The following is a 22,032-nucleotide window of genomic DNA, read 5'->3' as shown; positions in this document are numbered from 1 at the left end:
TACAAAATACTTTATACATCGTAATTCTTTCTTGGAAATCCTGATTGTGTCTTTTCAGGTACTGTTTTTTGGTGAATAATAACAAAATGTATTTTTGAGGCCCGCGTTTTAGTCGCGTAACTGATATAATCAGGCTATTTTTTTTAAATATTTTGGATCCTATCAGGGTGAGAAATTCCCACTTCCAATATAATAATCAAATTTTTGCAGTTTTTATTTAAGATATGGAACAATCCAAACAAACCTAGTACAATTCTTAGCTGACCTTTCAATTTAGGCTTGAAAACAGGTTTTGAAAGCCGGCTTTATTTTCAGAAACAGTGTCTTGACTCCTGAGTGTCAAGACGAGAGTGATTGTAGAAGGTCATTTAATATTTCATATTTTGCTTATGCAACAAAGTTATGCTTGGACACACAATCCTTGTCAATGTGTTCAATATCAGAGAGTGGACTGTCACAGAGCAAGTTTGGATCTATAAGGCAAGAAAACCAATGAACCAATTTCCCGACTCAGACAGATTTTGGCTGTTGCTATGGTAACACGTTAAATGATCTCAGTCCCCACATGAACACATTTGCCCTCAGCTTTTCCCAGTGGCCCCCCCAAAGCCAAAGTGGGACACAACAACATCTTGCTTGGATGATTGATCATGTCACAAGTGTGTAAATTTAAGTGTCTGAAGTCTGCGTGAGAAAGAAAACTCTCATAAATGATTCCGAGCAGGTCATTAAAGATGTAAAGTCAGCATCATTGTGCACTCTGGTGGTCGAAACAACTCCAGTCGCTGCCGAGCCTGCTACTGTAAATTTTCTCTTATTCTTCAAGAGAGCTGAGATGAAAATGTGGCATTTTCTGGCATCTTGAGCAGCTGCCTTTGGCATCAGTGTGTGTGCTTGTTTGTTTTGGGATGGATGTGAGTTCACACCCTTGCCAGTGCGAAAAAATATTACAGCGGGGGATGGAGTTTCTTGATGGTGTGTACTAAAGGATCAAAAAGCTGTTAATAGAATACATCAATTCAGCAGTTGTCCCATTGAAGAAGTTAAAACAGTCAACCAAAAAATTTAATCATACACCAAGGTCTTAAAGTTGTGAAGGTGTTGAAAAAGGACAGCATGGAAGATTGGTTGTGATAGCACCAAACGTGTTTATTTCCACACAGCGAAAAGACAATTCATTTAAGAAACGTGTATACGATCATTTCATAGAGAGTAACAGTGATTAGCGCTAAAACCAGGACTTAAAACATTCCAAAGCTGGTGTTAATCAATTAGGTGATGGTGAGGCTGTGCTCACTCACCACTGTGGTACTTAGTCATCTTAACAATAAACATTACAAATTCAACATTGAATAAAATGTTGTGTATTCAATGAAACCACTTGAAGCTTAAGTGATTTTAAAGAGGTGCTTGTCAAAAACATACATTTATATAGAGACCACTTTTTTTAAAGCGCACTCTATGACATCATTTTTTTTTATACAGTATGTAGTATATGCGAAAGGCTGTTTACAAAAATGTGGTCAAATCATATAAAATCCATTTGTGACGTTCAACGTAAAGCCACCCCAGACATCTGTTGTTGACTTTATTTCCAAATCTGGCCTAAATGCTAAATGTTGCTAATTCAAAGTATACCAAACCATATCCATGAACATTGCAAAAAAAATATTCAGACATACAGATGAAGAAAGTGTTCAGAGCGATAATGGCAACGTCTCTCTCCCAAATGTTTCTTTTTCTTCCCTTTGAGTTAAGAGAAGCACAAGCAAGACTTTGTTTTTTGGAAGAAAGCAGAAACTCTGTACACATTTCACCGTACGCACGTGTAAATCAGAAATGACAAGGCAATAAAGTTTCTAGTCGGAAAAAATGCTTTTTCTGGTGACATAACAGAGTTGCTCTGATGATGTCAGGATTATACAAAACAAAAAGTGCACAACAGTTGCAATTTGCGATAAATGTTATGATGCTGCAATTTTTCACCTGGATAATAAGGAGGAAATTACAGATAAAAAGGGTTTCCACAAAAAAAGGCTAAGAAATAGTAACAGTGAATCCATGTTTTTTCACGTTAGAAAATGTACAAGTTATTTTAAGATATTTTCATGTGATTTAATGACAAACAGACAATAATAAGTGATATGTGTGGATATGGCACAATTACACAGTCAATTAAGGTCAACTTCATGCTTGGCTTGATACAAAGTGAGGTTCTATACAGTAAAGACAAAGAAGAGACTATCACAGTGGATGGAAAAGTTGACCCTTCCTTTTGTAAGTTTGTGTGAAATAAAAATGATTCAAAGAAATCATTTCAAGAATGTTCAACAAAATCAAAATAAACCGACAGAATCTGGTTGCACTAGTGTGTACACTCTATTCACCAATCACATTCACAATCAAACTCATGGTAAATGTAGTCAGCACACAACTCCCACCATTTAAAGTGCCTCTGATTAACCCTAAATAAAGCTCAGTTGTTCTTTTTTTCTTGTTTTTTGGGGGCTGGTATTCCTCAAAGGTTTTGTTATTTGGAACTTCATATATCTTCATCTTTAAAAAAACCCTCATGCAGCTTGCCTGATCTGTTTTCTGCATAGCTTTTTTTTAAAATCAACTTTGCAGTCACGTCCATAGGTTTTCACACATTCTGTATAGGAGCTGAAAAAATTGTGTCCAATTTTGAAGGAAGTTACAATGGGACTGAACCAGCAAAGGGTTTCTAAAAGTGTCCATTTGGAAAATGTAAGACTTTTTAAGATCATAAAAAGAATTAAATGCCAATTGCAGGGAAAATACCATGCCTAATGTTGGAAAAAAAACTATCTAACTCCTACTTAGAATGTCATTTCTCATGACAATTTCGCAACATAGCTTTGGAGTCACTTTTTCAAGATTAGTAAATTCAAGATCTTGTAAGAACTTGTTCAATATTCTTATTACATCCACGTGTGTAACAAGAACAAGTGTGTGTATATGTACAATTAAGTGAGTGCCATCTCCCTTCCAGCAGTAATAAGTGAACTTGGTTCGCTCAAGTGTGAGCAACAACATTTTACCGTAGTGTCAGTGACAATTTTACATCAAACTGACTAGTAAATAGAGAAGTGACGAACATTGATAAATGCTTTTGTTTCTATGAAAGCGCATTTTCTCTCTTTATTTGGTACCTTCTTGTCAAATGATAAATCCTGACTTTTGGGTGTCTGGAAGTCCATCAGTGCACGAGATTTGGACATTGCCTGCCAAATCTCTTTTTCCATTGGACATGAGACACGTCCGGATGAAGGTAGCATTGGCAACGTTGAGCAGGCAACCAGTCTCCAGCTGAAAACCACAACCAGGTGGTCAGAAAAACAAATCATTCATATATCTCAAAGATGAAAGCCCTATACAGATAACTGAAAATGTGCCAAAACAGCTGACAAACTGAGAAGCTCTGCTTTAAAATTGCCTGATAGTGAATTAATTCATACAATTCATACAAATTTGAAATATCCGTGTTTATTATGTGTAGTCCTCCGTGTACCGTGTATCTGCGTGATGCAACCCAATCCATTCATCATATCACAAGGCCTAATGCCGAGGACATTAATGACTCACCACAACAACCCAGTTTTCTTTTCTCATCATGAGGTAAATAATGATAGGCAAATAGTAGGTCAGCAGTGGAGCACTCACTGACCCTGAAAAATAACACCAGAGGCTTGTGAATGAATATGAGCCAGGTCAACCATCTCTGGGGCCAAGCATCCTTTATTCCATTCATTATTGTACCCAACTTCACCATGGCCTCTACTTTTCTTTTCTTCATCTATTCCTGGCGCATTCCGTCATAAGAGCTAACGCAGTTTTTTCTGCTCGAAGCAAAACTAAGAATGTGTTTCCATTTATTGGTTTGGACAATCACACATCTCACTTATGTCCAAAAGATTTCTGTGTGTACTGTACATGAGCTAGACAGCATAAAAATAAATGCAGTTTCTTATTTAAATAATATGTCTGGCCAAATCATCACATTTTACAGTGAGCTGCATGCCTTAAGCTTCTATGAGCTGACTTTCTATGACAGCCAAACAGCTCAGCGAGCAGTCAGTATTTTAGTTGACATTTCAAGAGAGCATATCAGGCCTTGCCAAAGGTTTCCAACTCAACCACAGAGAACTGCATAGGGCAGGCGTGGGCAAACCGTCCATCAAGGGCCACTGTGGGTGCAGGTTTTTGTTCCGACTGATCCAACACAAATTGTTCAACCAAAGAGGTTTCTGCTGAAACAAGAAGCACCTGACTGCAATCCACTGATTGCACTTCTAAGATACCAGATTGGTGGATAGGTTTTCTCTTATAGTTTGGAATGAAATCCAGTAAAAACTGCGGCCCTTTCTGGAATAGTTTGCCAACCCCTGGCAAAGGGCGCTTTAATATAAGTGCATTTTTTTTAATTTTTCTGAATGGGAAAAAAATTCTGATGAGAACTGTTCTATAGCAATACTTGGAAATGTTTTCCCCATTCAGAATTCTTCCTAATTTGTGCAACAGAGAGTAGTGACGTTCACAAACGAATCACATCGTTCAAAGGGCTCATTAACTAACAAAGGAAACAGTCGCAGATGGTTGGGAGCTGTTCATTTTTTCTCTCTCTCCATTGCGCGTGCTTGCTTTCTGCCATCCGTCTCGTAGCCTTTCACTCTCTCAACCCTCTCTCACCCAGAGTGGTTCACACACAAGATTAGGTTTTATAAGTGTATGGTCGTTATTCCTGGAGCCTATCCCTCCTGACTTCAGTTTTATATATATACAGAGAATTTAGAAAACAAGAAAACAAAGGCCGTACAGATCACAAAAACTGCCCTTGTGGCATATTAAAACTGTTTTAATATCAAAAGGCATTCAGTGCTCTCATGCTTCTAGGCAGCTGAACACTAGATGCAATGTAAAAAAGGGAGCCAAATGAGGCATTTGTTTGAACGGATCTTTAAAATGAATGGCTCCACCAAAGCTTTACCAATAACAATCTTTATAAAAAAATATCTTAAAATGACGCTACGGTATAAAATATTAGTTTAACTCTTACCTGGTTGTGGGCACCCTGTGTAGTGTTGCTGGTATTGAACAGACTATAGGCCTCGACTGAAGGTTGCGTCAGAGCCACTAATTGCTGCAGCTCCAAAGCAGCGCTCTGTGAAGGAGCCAAAGATGGGCGAAGAGGTGGACTCTGGAGCTTGTGAGATTGCAGAGCCTCCAGTGGGACTGGCTCCACAGTGTCCAACAAACCATTATAGGGACAAACATTCGTGGCATTTAGAACTGGTCCACCTGCAAGTGGTGTGTTTGATACAACTGAGTCCACATTATGAAGAAAAGCATTATGTTTATTGGCTCTAAAGTTAGAATCCACGGTCTGGAAGTTGGGAAACAAAGTGTTACTGTTTTCCATCTGCTCCTCCTGCCAATGTTTACTTGAGCCCAGTGCTGAGATATTGTTTTTATTCTCCTCGTTGACCAAAGGATGGTGGTGGTCTTTTCCTGTCATAAGCATCATGTGGCTGTTTCCAGAAAGGATGCCAGTGTCAACACTTCCTGAGAGGAACTGAAGCCCACCTTCACTGATGGGCAGCTGCTGTGACTGCCCAATGATGGACGGAGTGGCAGGTGTAGCGTGCTGGGTGGCACTTTGGCCAGAGTTAGAAGAAAAGTCATAGAGTCCGAACCCAACAATGTCATTGGGCTCTCCTCTATTCGGCGCACTGTCCAAAGACTCATGAATGTGGGAGAGGATTTCATTGTTGGTGAGCTCACGGAGTGTTGAAACATGACTAGAATCCAATTCAACCGCGATCATCTTTTCATCCAATAGCAAAACCTCCAGGTCCTCAGCATTTAGGCCGAGGTTTTCCAAAGCACTAAGGAGTTCGCTGTTGGAGCATGTTTCCTCTCCATTCAGAGACAGAGAGTCCAGGGTGGCTAGCAATGGGTCACACATAGCCTTTTCATCATTGCATAATGCCATCATCTGTGAGCCATTTGCAAATTCAGCTGTCTCGCTGTGCTGTTTGCTAAAAGTACTGCAAGGGTAGGACATGTGAGCCTCTGAATCTGGTTGGCAGACATAAACAGACTGATCTTGACTCATCAGCGCTTCCAGTAAGGATTTGGGATGCATGTCTTCTGAAAACCTCTTATCCATGATTCCCTTCTTGGCTTTGGCTTTGCCCGTGAGCGGTTGAGGAATTCCATAATGCAGGTAACCGGTCTGGTAAAGAAGAGCCTCTCCGGTTGCAAAGGTGAAGGGAAGGTGCATGGAGCGTTTCCTCAGGTGTTCTCCTCCTTCCTCGTCCCTGTAGGAGGAGAAACCATTACCTCCAAAATACGGCCAACATTGTTTTCAAGAGAAAATCCTCCACCTACACCAGAGGTCTCTGTGTGGCTATAATGTAGTCTGGTTTGCCATTTTTGTAAACAAGGCGGGCATTGGCTTGGACCCACTTCCATCTGTTGTCTTTGGTGAGCAACCGGAAGACTGTGAGGCCGCTCTCACCAGTTTTTATCACTAGAATTAGAAAAAAATATTAAAGACAATGTGCTTCTAAAACTCATGACCACGTATTTATGTGTACACTTGATGGTGAAGTTCTCAATATCATTGTACTTGTATCATGACAATAAAGGCATTCAATTCAATTTAATTCCTCCTGTCAAACTGTATAAGTTACATATCTTTTTTCTACTTACATAGTGTTGGATTGTCTGATTTGCGTACTGTAATGAGTAAGCAACTTACTTCTAATGTGATTTTCCGCACAGTGCAGCATGTCAGCAGCATGAATGAACTGATATCCTGAACCCCGGACACGCAGCTCTGCCTCTGTGTAACCTAGCACAATTTTACCCCTGAAATACATGATTGTGATAATCACTATGCGTATAATAGTGTCTTTAATTCATGAATTGGTACTTTCTCCAAAGAAAAAAAAAAACCACACACTTTGCATCACAGGCCATTGGAGTGAAGTCAAGCTTGTGCTTGGTTCTGAAGATCATATTCTTTGTTCTTATTTCCAGGATAGATGGCAACTGCAGAGGAGTGGCAATGGCAAACAAAGCGAGCTGAAGTGGGCCACCTTGTACATTGGCACAATGCAATCCACTCTGCCCGTGTAGGAATTTTAGTCGACCTTGGATGCTTAATGCCTAGAAAGGGGGAGAAGTCTTTGTTTTCACATTGTCTAGCATTGAACTGTCTTAAGCACTTTACAGGAGCAGCAGTATTTTACATGCCATGACGAAGCTATTCAATACTTAAACCTGAAAAGTAAATTACAATGGTTTGTACGGAAAAAAATATATTACAACATTTTTTATGTTGGTAACCTCTCAAATTTATACTTGTAAACACGCAATGACGGTCATAAAAGGGCAACAAGAGAAAGATAATTCTTGGAGCGCTTTGTAGGAGCTATGAAATGATGCAGCAAATGACGTTAAAATGAAAGCAGACCTTATTGTTGACACATTAAAAAGTGAAAGGAGAAGCTTAATAATTAAAGTAGATCCTAAGGAATTTTGATTTGTAGTGCAGCACTAGAAAAACTAGACATGATCAATAATTTTGAGACACCCAGAATGGCTGAAAATAAGTGGGCTTTCCCCAAGGCATTGTTTTTAGATGGAAGAACTATGAAATGGTAAAAGGCAGCAGGATTTTAGTGCTATATTTGTTTTTTTACATGTAAAATTACATTAGTGCAGTCAGAGTTACCACTTTTGCGAGCAAAAAAAAACAAATTTTCCAAGTTAATTTAAATTGGATTATCCACCTAATAATCAGCACATTTTGATGCATTCATCACAACTCATATGAATGTTTACACAATAAAAAAATAGAAGTTGGTGTTTTTTTTGTTATGCTGTATATGTGAAGCAACATTAGAAAATGACTGCAAACACTTTCTCCTAAGTCCTCATTCCTTACCCCACCTGAAAAACACATGGTGTTGTCTGGTGTCGCTATGTTAACTCCGCTTAATTAATCTAGGTGGGATTATGAGCCGTGATGTTAGGAATCTGGTCCTGAATAGCAGGAGGGATTATGAAAACAAAGCCATAGTGACTAGTAGATAGAAGCATAAAGCAGGCTTATTGCTCACGCAAACACTTTGGGAGGGAAGAGAGGCACAAGTTTGAGTCCTGCTAGGAAACTATATGCATGATATTGCAGCTGTGAACTTTGACCTCTTTAATGATAACCAAACTACATGAAAATGTAGTTGCCTAAGACAGTATACTGCAATAGTTACACACAAAAAAAATCAGTTCCATTTTGTAGATCATGTCTCACCAAAAATCCCGAAGAATTGTCTAGTAGGCAACGGAAACGGCACACAAAACATCTCTCCAAGAAGGATGAGTTTTCAGGAGGAAGCTCATCAGGGTTGCAGCCCACATAGTAGGAGGGAGCTGATTCTCCATCTACTTGAGTAAATATATGACCACAAGACAGAGAGATATTAAGTACATCAAGACTCTCTTTCACCTGCATGTGCATCAACAGTGTAATGTTAAGATAATTGGAATTGGCATGATCAGCATTTGCATGTGCAGCATCTCTAGAGGTGAGAAACCCTTTCTTGACCTCCAATGAGATTAAGAAACAAAAAGTGACGTACAGCAAATTGAGGTGACTCAATCTGAAGGAAGGCTACCTGCTGTGATGTCCAATTGGGATCCAACGCCGATGGCAGGGTTGAGGGCCCAGTGCAGGTTCTTCTTGAACTCTTCCTGGTCTTCCGTGTGGATCAACTCCAACACACTGTGGTTCATCACATCTGTCTGATAGGAAAACACCACAACAAGGACTTTTACGCTGTGAATTTTAAACACGGCGGAAAAAATGACATCTGATACACTCATTTTGTAACCATTTACATACGATTAATGTTGGAACTGTATGTATATATGAAGTACTTCAAGACAAGTTTAGGGATGATAACAGTCTGATATGGTCTCTATACTGACAGTTGCTTCTTTGCTGATAGAGTCTGAGTACCTGATGGAAGCCAAGGTAATCCTGGATGGTATGAGAGCAGTAAAAAATGATTCCCTCTGCTGTGATCACCAAAACAAATCCACTCACAGCCTGCAGGGAAAACAAAATTAGAGACTATCAGAAAACGTGACAATTTGGCTATGCCGGATTCCAGATTTTTGTCAGACATTACAAAAAAGTGATGTTCTAATAATTTGCTCCGGGGAAAAACATGCTTATCTAATTTGGTGTAGAGAAAGAACATCGACACATTACAAGTTTCCAAAACTCTTCACGAGGATTCAAATCAAGTTTTTAGAGATAGGTCAAAGCTCGCGTGATTCTGAATGTTATGAAAAAATGGAGTTGGTGTGGCATCTGCTTGACAAATGAAGAGGTCTTTAAATATTTAATGTACACGGACATGCACCTGATGTTAAGAAGCATTTCTGCTTGAGTTAAATACTTTTATACCAATACTTGGATCAATAGTCACCTTCAACTGGAATCTGATTTATAATAATGATTGATAAAAAAAACATTTCAGAACAACGTTATGTTGCTAGCCAAATTCCGTATTGGGCATGAATTCAATTACACACTTGAATTGGACCTCCTCTATTGAAAAATGGTGTGTCTTGCATTTGTGCTCACAGCACAAAACAATTAAACATAAGCTCATACCTGGAAACACTTGTATCATGGAACACTTGTAAGTCAAGGTTGCAATATACTATACTAAAATAAAATGTATTGTATTCACCTGAAGCAGCAGTTGCCCTTCTGGCAAACATTGAGCTGTCTGTTCTGGGGCCTTACTGTCTTGGTGATCAGTGATTTGACTCGTGCCATTGGAAGAATGCTTTTTTAAGGCCACTGGAAACAAGCAAACAGGAAAGAGATGATTAACTGTTGTTTTCTAATGTGGGAAATTTGACTGCGGGGTTGCAGGACAACCTTCGAAAATACACGAAAAAACCCAAGAGAAAACATTTTATCATTTGGAGAACAAATGGAAGGAAGACCAAAACAGTTTTAGATGCTAAATGTCAAGAGAAGACAGGAAAACCCTTCTGTTTTAAATACAGACCTCACTTTCCTCCTACACTCAGACAGTCCAAACCGCTTATAGGGGCTCCTATATGACCTCTGACCTTGAAGACAAAACCACTGAGGCAAGGAATGTGCCTCAGGGTCTGGGGATGAAATGAATTAAAGCAGGATGAATCTGCAGGAAACAAAGAGCTTTTCTAGGGCAGCAAGGGAGATGTTAATAGAGAAGGAAGTCAGTAAGAGCTGCTTACAATGAGGAGGCCCTTAATTGCTTATTTGGACCACATTTATGTGCAATTGTCTATTGGGTCTTTGTCCACCTCACAGCATGGGGAAAAAAGTAAACACTGATGTTTTTTAGTCTAAAGTTAATCTTTTCTATGAATAAGGCAAATTTAATGAAAAGATGCTCAACTACAGCTGGAACTACAGCAAACTATTGAATGAGAATTAATGACGTTTTTTTTCACCCCATTAAACTTTAATTAAAGCTAAACAAACTCAACATTATTATTTAGACATTTTCACAATAGATAAAGGGCTTTGTGAAAAAAAAATCAAACCAGGCAAAAATGGAAGACTATTACATTTAAAACTCTATTGATCAGTACTTCTCGCTCAATTCAGGCTATTCTTACACCCTAAGCCACACCTTATATTTTCCGATAACCCCACAAAAATATATATAGCGACCATTGCCATAGTGTAAAAATGAGCGCAAATCACCAGATTGGTGCTGTATCACTGTCAGTATCACATTCAGAGTCATTGATGTAAATAACCCACTGCCATCTTGCATCAGAGTTATTATTTATAGTAGGGTTTAATAGCAAAGTGCACAAATATTGTGTTCAGTCACATTTTGCTACCCATCAGAAATGACCATTTTCTGCATGCATGTATAGGTTCTTTATGTTACGCCCATTTTTATTTTGTTCTTTACCCAAAAGCTCTCAAACATCAGGGACAGGAGCACTCAACACGATATATTTGATAGGGTTCCGTTTATTCTCTCATTCATTTTCTGTACAATTTATCCTCACAAGGGACACATAGGATGCAGTTAAACCATCAAAATATGCTCCCCCGAAAAGTAATGATTAAAAACGAATCCAAACTAGCTGGGAATAAGGTCAATAGGGGTATTGTGGTGAATATTATTGATTTGTTAATGTAATGTGTACTGGAAACATTTTCTGATAGTTGCATCACTCTATGGACCCAAACAAATCGAAGATTTATTCACTTAGTAAAATTATCAAGATGAGATGGTCACGACTATAAATGATGCAGATATAGGAAAACAGTGGTAGCAAAATTTGACAGAGTAAAAATTGATAGACAAAGCTTAGTTGGAGACAGTCAGTCATAGGGCTCATAGAGAGATATGCAACCATTCACACTCAGAATGACTCCGCCACCAAGTGGCAATGGATCCCATGCTGCCCTTACTGAAGTCAGGCAAATTAACCACGGCATTATCGGGTGGCCACTATAATGCAGAATGCAGAAATAATCTACTCAGCAACATGAGAACTTCAATTTATGCATTACTTTAATTGAATAACCAATTAGCTGAGGTCAATAGTACATCACTACCAAAGAACATCCAAACAGATGGTTTTTTTGGTCAATTGGGATTCAAAACTGTGGAGAAGTAAAAGTAAATCATGCATAATGCAACCGCTTAATACGAGAACTTGATTAAACTTTATGTTTCCTTCTAAAAGAGTGCACTGTATTTAGCAACTTGTTTATTACCTCTTCTTTTCTAATACAACCCAAGAATTGAATGGGAGGGTAGCCCTATTGCGAGCTACATATCCATGGTTTTATCCATTCAAATTTTTATCATCTCTGGAGAAAATGTGGGTGTTTCAAGGGCCACGTTGAAATTCTTTGACTTTAATTCATCAAACGCCATTAAACTAATTCATCAAGCAAATACTACTTTGTCCAATGACGTAATGTAACCATTACAATAATATAATGGTTATTTTGAGAATAAGTCGATCACAGCTGTCTTTTATGAGGCAAATTGTCAAGAATTTTTCGTTTACAAAGAAGATAAATGATGTTACCATTAAAGATGTGAATAGATTATTTGCATCTTTAGTAGATGTTAAGGGCATCACACACCTGGGAAACATCAAAATCCTCCACTTTCTTGACATGCACACTTTTTCATGGTTAATAGCATTGATTTTGAAACACAGTAGACGATGGGGTGTAGTTTTAAAACCAGTTTCAACTGCCACGACAAGAATATCAACTGGTTTGGTGTGCCTGCAAGAGTCAAAAGTTGAAAAGGCAACCATTCCCCCACTCCACTGCCCCCTTTGACAAAGTGTGTAAAGTAGTGTGAGTGGATTATCTTGCTGTGTATTTATTCCCCAAAGCTTTCATCTCCTCCTGCCACCTACTCAGACCTACATTTCTCTGTGTCTGAGACTTTTTAGGAGGGAGGTCATGGCCACAGGCTGACCTACAATCCATTAACAAGTGCATTCATACACTAAGCAGCAAGGGTCATCCAGGGGTGATGTACTTGTTCTGAAGGATGAGAAATATAGGCTGACCTACTGTGTATTTGTCTTCCACTCATTGCTTTTGACAACTCCAAAATATCCAATGTATCAAAAACATTAAGAAGCTGTGTTGTCTTTGTATCTCAGCCATATTTTACTTGTTGTCCACAATTTGTAGTCTTAGTTGTCATGTAAATCTCCACCAAAACTGGTCTGTTCAACTCAAAACTCTTTTTAACTGAATGTGACCTTTGTGCCCTGTGATTGGTGGACAACCAATTCAAGGTGTGCCCTACCTACTGACTGTAGTTAGACAAGATAGGCTCCCACATCCTCACGAGGATAAGCAGTATGGAAAATGAAGGAATGTGACCGATGGGGAAGATAGTTCCCTTTCTTCAAATTTTATGAACATTTTTAGGATGCCATTTCATACCTGAAAAGAATCTCTTGGTCCGGATATAGCTGACACTAAGCCTCAAAATTGACAGTTTGTCAAGAGTGGAGATGACATCCTCAGGGAAGGGCAACAAGCCTGCCAGCCTGTCCAGCTCTGTGTTAAGACGGTCACGGTGCCGTTTAGATGGGTTAGACTTGTCCCCCTCAGTTGGTGTTAGTTTGGTCCTGGATGTGATGACAGCAAGAATTTCAAAATATTGCATTTAGATTCTTTTAAATTTGTATATCCGTGACATTCCGCAACAAATGATTTCTGATGAAAATCAAAGGATGAATCTGATTGAGACCAATCAAATGTCGCAACTATTTTTCACATTTCAAGTAACCCATTTTCTACCTTAGATATTTCTTAGAGTAAATAGTTCTACTGCATTTCAGTTTAGCTGTTAAACATTCATTAGCAAATACTGCGGAAACTGCATTCCCAATTAGTACTCTTTAGTGGCAGACATTTTCTGAATTTATTACAACTTTGGGCCACACATGGATTTCAAACCAGTCCAAAAAGCCACAAAAGATCATTAGACATTGCAAAATAAACACGAAAATCCAGTTTCCCGTTTTTCAGTCCCTAAAGTATATTTATTTTTTCAGGTTTATTAAATTTCATTAAAATAGTTCATTAAAAAAGCCTATCCCAACTGACTTTGGGCCAGAGGCAGGGGACACCCTGAATTGGTGGCCATCCAATCGCAGAGCACAAGAAGACAAACAACCATTCATGCTCACACTCATAGCTAGGCTCAATTTAGAGTGTCCCATCGGCCTACCATGCAAGTCTTTGGAATGTGGGAGGAAACCGGAGTACCCGGAGGAAACCCACGCCGGCCCAGGGAGAACATGCAATCTCCACACAGATGAACCGACCTGGATTTGAACCCAGGACTCCCACTGTGGGGCCGACGTGCTAACCACCCAACCACTGGGACGCCCATGTTAAAATCTCTGTATTTTAAATGCTCATTCAAACTTTCAGCATACTACAAACATACTGAATTTGGCAAGTTAGATCGTTCCTTATGTAAAAATTGTTTCCATATTTAACCACGTGCATTGTTTAATTCGGTACAGCACCAGAGGTCTTGAGAGAACTCATGAGATAATAATAAACTATACTAAATAAACCACCCTTTGGCCACATTGGTTGGACATAATCCACTTTAATTTATCTGGTCTCAAATGATTCTTTACTCCAAATTATGTAGCTTAGGTCGCCTATGCATAACGACGCGTAGCGACGGACGGACAGCGCCATTAAATGCTAGATGACAGATGATAGGTAACCCACAAGATATAAACAAGCAATCTTTGATTGTGTGCCATGAGATTGTCAGATTACCCTTTCTGGAGTGGTTTTCTTCTCTTGCGTCCAGCGTACATGTTGGCTCCAGTTCAGTCGCAGTCGAGCGGCACGTCCATCAAGAATTTATGTAGGCCGGGCGTATTCAAGTGTCCGACCGTCAGCCTGAAAAGGGTCCGGCCGAATGGGCTACAAGCACGTGACCTTTTCCTGAGCCAGTTTGAAATGGCGTACGAGTTGACATCAAACACGAACAATCCAAATCTACCACCATTTGAAATGACGTCATTCTACAACTTGAGGGTCTCCTGTCCCGGGGATGCTCAAGGTTGATGAGATCACATCACATCGCGTCTAGACGGCTCCGAGGAACACATCAATCGGGATTGAGGTCAGGCCTCGCCCACTTCTTCTTCCTTGGAGTCTACCACCGACTACCTCCTCATCCTAAATCCTGTTAATGCTGACCGGGTCGCAGCGGATGGAGTTTTAAGTGGACTCACTTGACGTTTGACAGAGAAGAGGGAAGGGAGGTGCATAAGAGGAAGGGGGGGTTAGTGGGTGGGGAATATGGTGGATTTGGGTGGAGGGGTCGTTTCCATCCCCTCACCACCTCTCTCCCTGCCAGCCACTCTTCATCCCCTCACTTCAATAGTATGCCAGCATTGCTATGTTATGTTCATATGGACATAAAAAATGGAGTGTATTCAATCAATAATTCAAAATATATTCTAATCCGTTGCCTAAATTAAGACTATTGTTCAAATGTACTATTAAAAGGTCACATATTTACATTATCGGGCGATTTCAGAGCTGCTTCCACGAGTAAAAATATAACTAATGCTTCCACTGTCTCATAGAATTGGGTCTCTTGAAATTATGTAAACCAACATACACAAACATCAACAAAATTTACAAACAGAGTAAATAAATCATAACACCTACTTCCAACCAAAATAAACATCCTCTTTATTAGTGTATACTGACACCAAGTGGACAGTGCAAAGCAGCGTCATCAGTATGAAAAATATTAATAAACCAAACGATATTTTTTTAAACATTCAATTTCCATGTCAACTTAACCCTTAATTGGTGTCGATTAGTTAATTTCCTTCAATGAGAAGAAAAACCAGACATAAAGGAAGACAAAAATCCTTCAAAAGTATGGTGTAACTTATAATAAATACATTTGTGCCCATTCACCCATTTGGAATTGAAATGAATCAAAGTTCTATAATGATAATAATAATTAAACAACGAACAAAAAACAAACCAGACCAAAAACATTGCATCCATCTGAATTCTACAAGAGGGTCAGCTGTGCGTGTTTACCAGATTTTAGCGGATTTAGGTCAAGTTCAGCCGTCCGGCCTACTTGTGAGTATCAATGGTTAAATGATATGTGCCCTTTGACTAATATATGCAGGAATCATTCACATCAATGAACAATTTTGAAGTGTTCTAGTATTAGTTTACCTTGCGTATTTTGGAGTACGTGGGAGGAAAGTGGCCAGATAATTCATGGGGAGAACATAGCAATCATCCCATCAAACATGATCTTTGTTGGACCTGCATACAAATAAATTCATAGAATTAAAAAAAACAAATGTTAAAACAAGATTTACCCACTTCTATTCTATCTTTTGCAAATATTTGTAGTGCAGTGCTTTTTTTCTTTTTCTATTAAAAGGCCACTCTCGTCTTGTGTTTTGTATGTACACGGTCATGCACAAATTATGATTTGTTTTTCTGTGTCTTTATTACTTTCTTTTAGGGCAGGATTTCAAACTTAGTGACCCATGACAATGTTTTACAGTCCCCATTTGGCATCCAGTTGTAGTACTTAGAGTTGCGAAAAATATATATGAACATTTTTATTAAAATTAATTAATTAAAGGATCCAAAATATTTAAATAGTAATCAATGACAAATTTTAAAGAAGCCATGAGTGACAACTGTGAAAGTAATTATAAAATAAAATAATAATACAAGAAAATTGCAATAAAAAAAAAAAAAAGAAATTACTCAAATTAGTGTAGCCCGGTTGGATTTTCTTTTTTTTTACTTATTTTATTTAGTTTTGTTTCAATAATCTCATGAAAGAGAATTACTGAATTGAACATGGTCCCTTGCACACTGACATTCTATATTGTCACTGTGACTGCATACTTGTTAGGTTTCGCATGAGTAAATTGGAATTCTTTAATAAACAGCCTAAGATAAACCTTCATACAAAACTCAAGGAAACACAAAGTAACAAACAAACAAAAGGCAATACCATACCAATCAATTTAAGTGGGAAAACATGAGCAGACACCATGAACAGGACAAAAGCAGAAACAAACCAACTGATCCGACCGACAAGGGGCAGAAAATGAGTGTGTTTAATTAGAGAAGGTTGACAAGACTATGACAAACAGGTGGGTGACATGAGAGGTGAGAATTGACTGAGAACACAAGATCACAGCAGCAATTAGTGATCACAAGGACAAGCCATGTGAAGAGAAAAAAACTCAATGTAATCAAAACCCCATAAAACCCCCCAAAAGACTCCAACCTAACAATGAAGAAAGAATTGGAGATTATTTTCCCCTAAACTCTGATTAATTTAATCTTTCGAGATAGTCTCCAGTGTGAATTTAAGACTATTTTTTTCCTGCTAAACCTCAGAGGCCTCCAACAGCTGGTTACAGTGATTAAAGTTTGCCACGCATTGGTTCTGCATACAACTCCATTATTAATTCACAGAAAAATTAAATATAATTAACGTTTTCAACACAGAAGATACTGATGTCTTGACATTGGCAACTATGGAACCTGATGACCTCTCACATATTTATTTTCTCTTATTAGAATGGATGCATTTTTATTTTATTTACAAAAGGTATGACATGTTTCTCTACAGTGAATATAAAAGGCCAGATCAAGTTATTGTGATAGATTCATAGATATACAAAAACTGGTCAGAATATAATTATAATGATTGGGCATACTTTCCCATCAATGTCAGCCAAATATCCAAGAACATTTTCCACCATTATTTGACTGATAACTAACACAATTTAACTTTAAAGGGACTCTTCTAGGTTCCTATTAGTGTTAAGTGTTCATTCTCTTGATAAAAACACACATTTGGAGAATAATTGAGGCGCTTGCTCCTCTAATTGTCATCAACAATCTCAAGAGGTACTTTGTATTGGAGTTTTGTATCAGAACAAACTGAGTCATCATCCTCTTCATCTTGGTTGATCATCTCATTAGTGACATAGGAGCCCTTTTGTCCGGATTGGCACCACAGCACAAGTGCTATCAGAACAAAAAGTATTAGCAGTGTTGCACCTATGACACCTAAAAGATGAGACACATATAAAGTACATTACAATACAAGAACTCTTTTATTTGTCATTCAAAACAAAATATTTGATGCTTCTCTGACTACACACTTATCTATTAAATATTTCAAGAGTTTGACAACCCTTCCAATATTTTCCACTTGCCAAATAATCGTGCACAGAGTGTAGCGCCCTTACTGTATAGGTCTCACCTCCAATCACGGCTCCAATGTTACAGCCATAATTTTCGGGGCCTTCAAATGAGGGAGAAAATACACACACACAAATTGAGTTAGACAGGTACATAATTCATGACCCCACATCCAGTTTTTATTAACATTACGATGGTTATTTGAATGATTTTTTTAAAAAAATGTTGGTTAAGGTCCAAGATCTATTTATAACAACATTTTGGTTGTAAAATCTAAAACATTATTCATGTTTTTATTCAAGAGCTTACCTACTGACTGATGTTATTACTACATGCTGAAATAATATGACTTGTGAGTTCTAAAAAGTCCCTGCCACCAACTTACAACCCAGTTGTGCAACAGGATTAAAAACATGCAGACATAATACAACAGAACTTTTGCATATGAGGCAAAATGCTCTGACATGGAAAAAAGAGCGGCTGCTATCAAAGTTAGCTCTTATCTCCACGGCAACAGACATTGGGGAATTCATTTTACACAGATAGGACTCTGACATAGGGCTGATTAGACACTCCTTCCTCCTTACTGATGTCTTTAGTAGTGATGTCATTGTTCAATAATTCTAGCACCCAATTTAGTATTTTTTTTTCTTTGTCTTGTCAATTTTATTTCTTAAACTTTGATCAAAGAAGTTCCACTAGATAAAAAAGCTTAGTTTATTTTATGCCGACCATAAAAAAAAACTTCATGTTCAATTTACAGCATATAAATATAAGACTTATGATATATAAGGAGAAAAAGGGGTGGGATTTCAGCAGGTTGAGAAGCCAATGAAAGTGTTCTGGTAACAAAAGCTAACATTTGTGGTTTGTGGTTCCATGACATGACCAATCTGCTTCTTTGTTGACTCTCATAAATAATATTTAACCTAATCTGTTTTTCTTTAACATCGAGATCTCCTTTGACACAATGAAAGTGTTTTTGAGAACTCTGTCACTTTCGAGCACTTTCCTTACTTTTATCCACATACCGATGGTGGGCTTGATCACTATGCTTGGACCCTGCGTTGCTTCCAAGGCCGGAGGTGTTGAAAAACCTGACATCTCGTGAGCAATCTTGACACACAAAAAATACAGATAATTACATTTTACACGTACATGTTTTACATTGAAACATTGCTTTGGGATTATGAACACAATAAGAAAGTCAAGTGAAGTTCACAACAAGCCTCAGTGTAAGTACTTTTCAAGTTATATTTTGCAGCAGTCAAACTCTCGACAAGATCAACGTGAACAAGGACACAGAACAAGACCAAAACTTACCAGTCCAGTGAGTCTGACAGGAACAAATACAAGTGCATGGAGAAACGCACATGCGCACACATATCTAGATGGGTGTGGTGGATCTGGATCCAAGGCAACTCCCACTGGTGGTGATGCTACTCTTTTAGAGACGTCAACTTGCAATGCAAATAAAAGGCTTTTCTCCTTCCCATGCTTGAAATAAACTTCCTCTTCTTAAGCTCACTTAAGAGGGAGGAAAATTGAAGTGAAAAGTAGAAAAATGAAACTGTCATAGACATTCTCAGTGGTACTGATGAAGTTGTTGTCATGGCAATGGATATGTAACTGAACTGGGTCTAGGCGGCAACTTGTATCTATCAGTAGTGGGAAGTTCATTGACAAGTAAGTTTTTCAAGTGTCAATATACTTTTTTGCTAGTCAAAATTTTACTTTAACTTATTTGAAAAAATATCTGTCTAATTTCGACTCTTTACACTTTGTAAAAATGTATCTCTCCGTAACTTCACTGAGGCAATGGGAAAATATGTAAACAGAAAGAAGTGTATGTATAAGTCTTTATCCTGCACCCTACTGGGCTGTGGTTTGAAAAGCTGGTCAAGACGTTTAACTGAGGAAGTGATCCGGATGCCCACTAGAGAGTAGCAATGTGCTGGTTTTATTGATTGAACAACTTTCCCAAGAAGAATGAGGGACCCTCCTCAGAGGAAAGAATACAAAGGTTTTACAACTTGTATTAAACCTTTGAAAATGTCTCATGATTAAAAGTCAAATTTTAAATGTGCTTAACAATACTGAAAATTCATTCGTGAAACACATGCTAGAGGGAAAAGAGAAGTATGTATCCCTCGAAAACAAATGTTGAATTTTCTGGAATTAGATGTTCTAGAATTGTTCTAGAAATGCTTTTTATTTGTTGCTTTATTCGAGATGTCAACATTTGAAATGAAAAATCGCCACAACTAAAGAGATATGAAATATAGTGTAACATAGCTTTAATCCTCAATGTGGACTATGCCAATTTAAGAGTATTAATATAATATAATTGATATAACATCACATCACAGCATAGCATAACATAGCATATACATACCCTAACCCTAAACCTAACCCGAACCCTAACCCTAACCCTAACCCTAAACCTAAACCTAACCCTAACCCTAACCCTAACCCTAACCCTAACCCTAACCCTAACCCTAACCCTAACCCTAACCCTAACCCTAACCCTAACCCTAACCCTAACCCTAACCCTAACCCCCTAACCCTAACCCTAACCCCTAACCCTAACCCCCTAACCCCCTACCCCTAACCGTTACCCTAACCCTAACCCTTGACCCCTAACCCCTGACCCCTAACCTCTAACCCTAACATATTTTAGCACAGCATACGTAGCGTAACATAACATAACGTAATGTAACGTAGCGTAACATAGCGTAGCGTATTATAACGTAGCGTAGCATAACATAGCGTAGCATAACATAGCGTAGGGTATTATAACGTAGCGTAGCATAACATAGCGTAGCGTATTATAACGTAGCGTAGCTTAACATAGCGTAGCTTAACATAGCGTAGCATAACGTAGCGTAGCATAACGTAGCATAGCGTAGCGTAACGTAAAAATAAAGAAATAAAAGAAAAAACTGATGGCTTGTTGTCCCAGAAAATCTTAAAATTTACTTCATGCCATAATGCAAATGTGTTCAGTCGCATTTTAATGAAATCTATTTAAGAATTTTTGGTCACAACAGAAAACTTCTCATGTGCCATACTCCCCTCTTAATCTCTTAATCCTAAAAAACCTCCACTCTCACAACTCCACCCCGATCGGATTAGAGGCTCCTGAATAAGAGTCTCTAACACTCCCACCTGGTGGCCCAGTTATCTAATTCCCTTTTCCATCTTGGACTCATTGCACCACCAGGAACTGAATGACTCATCGACAGCAGGTTGCACTGCAATATAAATATGATTCTGATTTAAATTCAAACTTTATTTCTAAAACTCCTAATTTATCATATTCTTAAAAGGGATGCATGCTTAACAGCACCCAATAAATAAATAAATGAATAAACAAACATATACATGAATGAATAAACAAAGATGTAAATGAACTAATAAATGCATGAATGAAATTAATAAAATAAAACACTTTCAACATTTATCGTTTCAATGAAGGCTTTTACGTTCCCTGCCTTTTAAACCAATATACCTTTCATCCATTTGGCTTTAGAAGGTTGACAATAACAGCCAAAAGAGGGATTTTGCAGTTAATAATAATAGTATTTCAGTCCTCACGGAGACCTTTTGATTTTTGAGGCGTCGTAGATCGCTCTACGTAATGTGAGTTTTTCGTCTGCACAGCATTGAAACCCATCAAACAGTGGCTCTGAATTGGAAACAGAAAAAGCGAGATCTCATTAAGATAAAGGGAATGGGCCACTCAGTGAATTTGTCTCTTTCAAGCAGGTCACACTTTGAAATCCTGCCACTGAAATGAGATGAAAACCCAACAAGGCTGTCTGCTTCTGTGCATTTGAATGAAACTCATTTGTAAATAAGAAAGCTGATTTGAATGTTACTTGGCAGTTTTATCCTTCAAATGTGTCTGGTGACAAACTGTTTGTGCCATTTTGTTTGGTTGTGTGCAATGAGATTGATTTTAGAATTGGTGCCATATTCAATAGATTGTGTGAAACACTGTTTTATCCAATAGGAAAATTCATGTTGATACTGATCCTATGCTAAAACCATGTGTGTGTGTGTGTGTGTGTGTGTGTGTGTGTGTGTGTGTGTGTGTGTGTGTGTGTGTGTGTGTGTGTGTGTGTGTGTGTGTGTGTGTGTGTGTGTGTGTGTGTGTGTGTGTGTGTGTGTGTGTGTGT

At 38.3% G+C, this 22,032-nt stretch overlaps 1 protein-coding gene across 1 annotated transcript; it reads right to left on the bottom strand.

Moving 5' to 3' along the window:
- Positions 1-1,128: 1,128 nt before the first annotated feature.
- Positions 1,129-19,248, bottom strand: LOC144209087 (aryl hydrocarbon receptor-like). The gene is made up of 16 exons (XM_077735330.1): positions 19,175-19,248; positions 18,883-18,967; positions 17,913-17,954; positions 16,652-17,716; positions 15,845-15,937; positions 14,408-14,870; positions 13,046-13,233; positions 9,792-9,904; positions 9,050-9,139; positions 8,706-8,832; positions 8,342-8,472; positions 6,989-7,194; positions 6,785-6,894; positions 6,412-6,553; positions 5,078-6,341; positions 1,129-3,330 (listed from the first exon to the last, which is right to left on the bottom strand). The coding sequence occupies exons 6-16, from the start codon at positions 14,446-14,448 to the stop codon at positions 3,181-3,183; spliced, it is 2,562 nt and encodes an 853-aa protein (XP_077591456.1). The 5' UTR covers positions 14,449-14,870; positions 15,845-15,937; positions 16,652-17,716; positions 17,913-17,954; positions 18,883-18,967; positions 19,175-19,248; the 3' UTR covers positions 1,129-3,180.
- Positions 19,249-22,032: the final 2,784 nt, after the last annotated feature.

Source organism: Stigmatopora nigra, chromosome 1, assembly GCF_051989575.1.
Source record: "Stigmatopora nigra isolate UIUO_SnigA chromosome 1, RoL_Snig_1.1, whole genome shotgun sequence".
Taxonomy (NCBI): domain Eukaryota; kingdom Metazoa; phylum Chordata; class Actinopteri; order Syngnathiformes; family Syngnathidae; genus Stigmatopora; species Stigmatopora nigra.
This window is presented reverse-complemented; position numbering and strand designations above follow the sequence as displayed.

What these genes read in the sequence shown, in the direction of transcription:
- LOC144209087 (XM_077735330.1), bottom strand. Translation starts at nt 14,448, where the DNA reads ATGTACGCTGGACGCAAGAGAAGAAAACCACTCCAGAAAGG. An exon ending in ATTACCTTGGCTTCCATCAG is followed by an intron (nt 8,833 to 9,049) that starts GTACTCAGACTC and finishes TTTTCCTATCAG; the next exon opens with ACAGATGTGATGAACCACAG. An exon ending in CCAATTGGACATCACAGCAG is followed by an intron (nt 8,473 to 8,705) that starts GTAGCCTTCCTT and finishes TTACTCAAGTAG; the next exon opens with ATGGAGAATCAGCTCCCTCC.